The sequence below is a fragment of the Octopus bimaculoides genome, chromosome 27 (genome assembly GCF_001194135.2).
Source record: "Octopus bimaculoides isolate UCB-OBI-ISO-001 chromosome 27, ASM119413v2, whole genome shotgun sequence".
NCBI classification, from domain to species: domain Eukaryota; kingdom Metazoa; phylum Mollusca; class Cephalopoda; order Octopoda; family Octopodidae; genus Octopus; species Octopus bimaculoides.
Genome location: NC_069007.1, coordinates 112,602 through 115,888, shown reverse-complemented (window position 1 = coordinate 115,888; position 3,287 = coordinate 112,602). Strand labels below are relative to the sequence as shown.

The 3,287-nt window shown below is 31.0% G+C and overlaps 1 protein-coding gene across 4 annotated transcripts in view; it reads left to right on the top strand.

Moving 5' to 3' along the window:
• LOC106871242 (polypeptide N-acetylgalactosaminyltransferase 5) overlaps window positions 1-3,287 on the top strand; it is a 124,770-nt gene that overhangs the window by 84,170 nt on the left and 37,313 nt on the right. For all 4 annotated transcript variants that reach the window (XM_052977285.1, XM_052977287.1, XM_014917594.2 and 1 more), the window contains one exon: window positions 420-584. In XM_052977285.1, the coding sequence (XP_052833245.1) occupies window positions 420-584 (165 nt within the window). The remainder of the gene's footprint in view (window positions 1-419; window positions 585-3,287) is intronic.

Genomic DNA, 3,287 nt, shown 5'->3' with positions numbered 1-3,287 from the left:
TATATATACATATATATATATATATATATCTCTTTTTTAGTCATTAGACTGTTGCCATGCTGGGGCACTGCCTTGAAGAATTTATTATTTTTTTTTAGTTTAATGAACTAAAACTTAATTTTTTTGCTAAGCCTGGTACTTATTCTATTGGTCTCCTTTGCTGAACCACTAAGTTATGGGGACATTAACACACCAACATCAGTTGTCGAGTGGGGTAAAGAGGAGACAAACACTGACACAATACACACACATAGCTTTGATCAGCTTGAGGCATGGGTTGGACACATACACACACACACACACACACATGCACACACACACACATGCACACTCACTATTTATGCATGTGTGTATATATATATATATATATATATATATATATATGAACATTCTGTTTATGTGTATTTATTTTTTTACAGCACACTTAACAAAGCCATTGACTGATTACGTAGAAAAACTTGGAAAAGTAAAAGTGGTACGAACAAAACAGAGAGAAGGGCTAATCCGGGCCCGTTTGTTGGGTTACTCAGTAGCAACAGGGACAGTCCTTACATACTTAGATTCACATTGCGAATGTACCCGAGGTAAGTATTCTTGTGGGCTCAACACATGCAATTTTTTCTTTTCTCCTCATTTCTGCTTTGTTTCTCATCTTCTACCAGCAATTATTCGGAGATCGTTATTTTTAAGGTTTTTTTTCATTTTTAATTATTTTTTGTGTGTCAGTGAGGTATTTTTTTTATTCAAATTAACTTGTGGTTTATTTAGTTATTTTGTTGTGATTTTTTTTTTTCAAATTTCAATAATTTTTCCAAGGGATTTATGATTTTGAGTTTTTCTTTCTTTTTTTCTATTATTTTGGTGTCTTTGTCTCATTTTTTAGTTGTCGTATGACAATGTGTGTTTAGAATAGAGCAGAAAGATGTTTGATTATACATCCTACAAACATATACACAAATACACCAATAGAAGCTCACATACACATGCATCCGTAACAGAGAAATATTCACACATGCTTATTCAACCAATACATGACACTTTTACTTGTTCCAAACAGTAACTTGTGGCCATGCTGGAGCATACACAAACACTAAATGCATTAGAAATACTGAATTTAGACAAGTATTTTATAAAGAACCAAGAAAATATAAAACCAATGTAAAAAGGAAAGAAAATTTTTCCAACTTGGATTTACAAAGTTCATCATTATGTTATGGATTTATAAAAGAACAAAATCATTCCTGGATTTCCCCATTAATTTAAAATCAATTATAATTCTTTGTTTTTACAAAAATAAGATTTTTCCTCAGTGGATTCACAAAATCCACCTTTTTACTCCAAGGATTACAATATCCAGCAATTTTCTTGTGGATTTACCAAATTCTGTACCCTACTTGTGGATTATAAATCCAATATTTTCTGTGGTTTACCAGTGAAATCCATCATTTCTCTGTGAATTAGTAAAAATCTAGCATGTTTCAAGTGGACTCAACAACTTCTTAGATTTTCTTTCTGGATTTATGAATTCCAATATTTACTGTTGTTTACTAAAAAGATCCTTCATATCTCTGTAAATTAGACATTCAGCATTTTTCCTGTGGATTTACCAGTTTCTAAATGCTACTCATAAATTTTTAAAATGTAATATTTTCTGATGCTTATCAAGTAATTCCATCATTTCTCTGTAGACTAGAAAATCTGACATATTTCTCTTTAAATTTACAAAAATCTAACAATTCTTCGATGGATTTACCAACTTCTACGTTTCTCTATGGATTTACCAATTCCTGAATTTCTTTGCTGAATACCAAATTCACATTGTTCTCCATACCTTAACAAATCTATCCATTTTCTTGTGGATCTACGGAATTCACTGTTTACTGGTGCGTTTATGAAGCTCCAACATTTTATGTTGAATTACAAAGTCTATTATTTCACTGTGGATTAGTAAATCCAACTTTGCCAGCTGCTTATATCTAGATTTTACCAAAACAAAAAGAAGTACGAAGCATTTTTTGTGGATTTAGACATTTACAATTTGTCTTGGAATTTACATTTTTTTACTGTGGATCACTTAATTCTGAAACTCTGTGGATAACCAAATACAAAATATTCCTGCATGTAACAAAAACCTAACATTTCCAAAATTCACCAAAAACCTGGTGCTTTACTCTGTGGGCTATTTAATTACACACATTGGTTGCAAGTTTTACCATCCTTCATGTGGAGTTTTTTTTTTTTTAAGGAGCTTCATTGCTTTCACTTCATACTTTCAATCCTTTTATAATTCTGCATTCATTTTTCTACAAAATGCTAAAAAAAATAATTGAAATTACCGCCACCTTTCTAAAAATTCATTATCTCTCACAAGAAACCATTCTAACCCCTTAAAAGAAAAAATGACCTTTCCTGATCTTTTTATTCTTTTTTAATCTCCTACTTTTTAAATGATTTTTCTCTAAACTTTTTCCATTTCAAAAATAACATGCCTCTATCTGTCTCTCTATAAAATCCCTTCAAAACAAAGCAAAAATACACAACTTCTCTCCAAATTCTTTACTTCTGTTTCAAATACCCATTCACATTTTAAATCCATACACACAAGTGTTTCTTATAATCTAGTTTTTTTTTGTGTGTGTGTATATACATATGTGTGTGTATGTGAATATACACATATATGCATGCATGTATGTTTTTTCATATATATATATATGTGCATGTTTATGTATGTATATATATATAAACATATATATATATGTATGTATATATGTTTACATATATACATATATGTATGTATATATGACGTGAGAGAGTTAGGGGTTGGGGGTACAACTCACTAAGGGATAGTATCTATCCAGTATACTGCTGGGAGGGTACCCAATTATTGCTACACTAATATATATATTTTGATTCTGATTCCCTTATTTTGAAGTTTTATGGATAATACCGTACTAAATTCTGGTGCCTCAACTGAAGTAGCATATTCATCTGAATCTAAAAGTTTTGCTGAACTTATATATATGCAAAAATATAAAAAAGATATATGTCAAAAAACCCTTAAAAATACAAGACACCCAAAAGGCCTACAAACATTATAGATAGGTCACTATAGGCACTCCATTGCACATCTATATGTGTGCGTTCATGTGCACAGCCTTACTCGGATGTCCCCTTACTCTCATGTGTGCATATACAAGTTATTATAAGCAAACATTCCACCACATACGTTGTTTGTGGCATCAGCTCTATTAGCCGTATCTAGAAAGCTGGAAGTGTTTTTTAGAAAG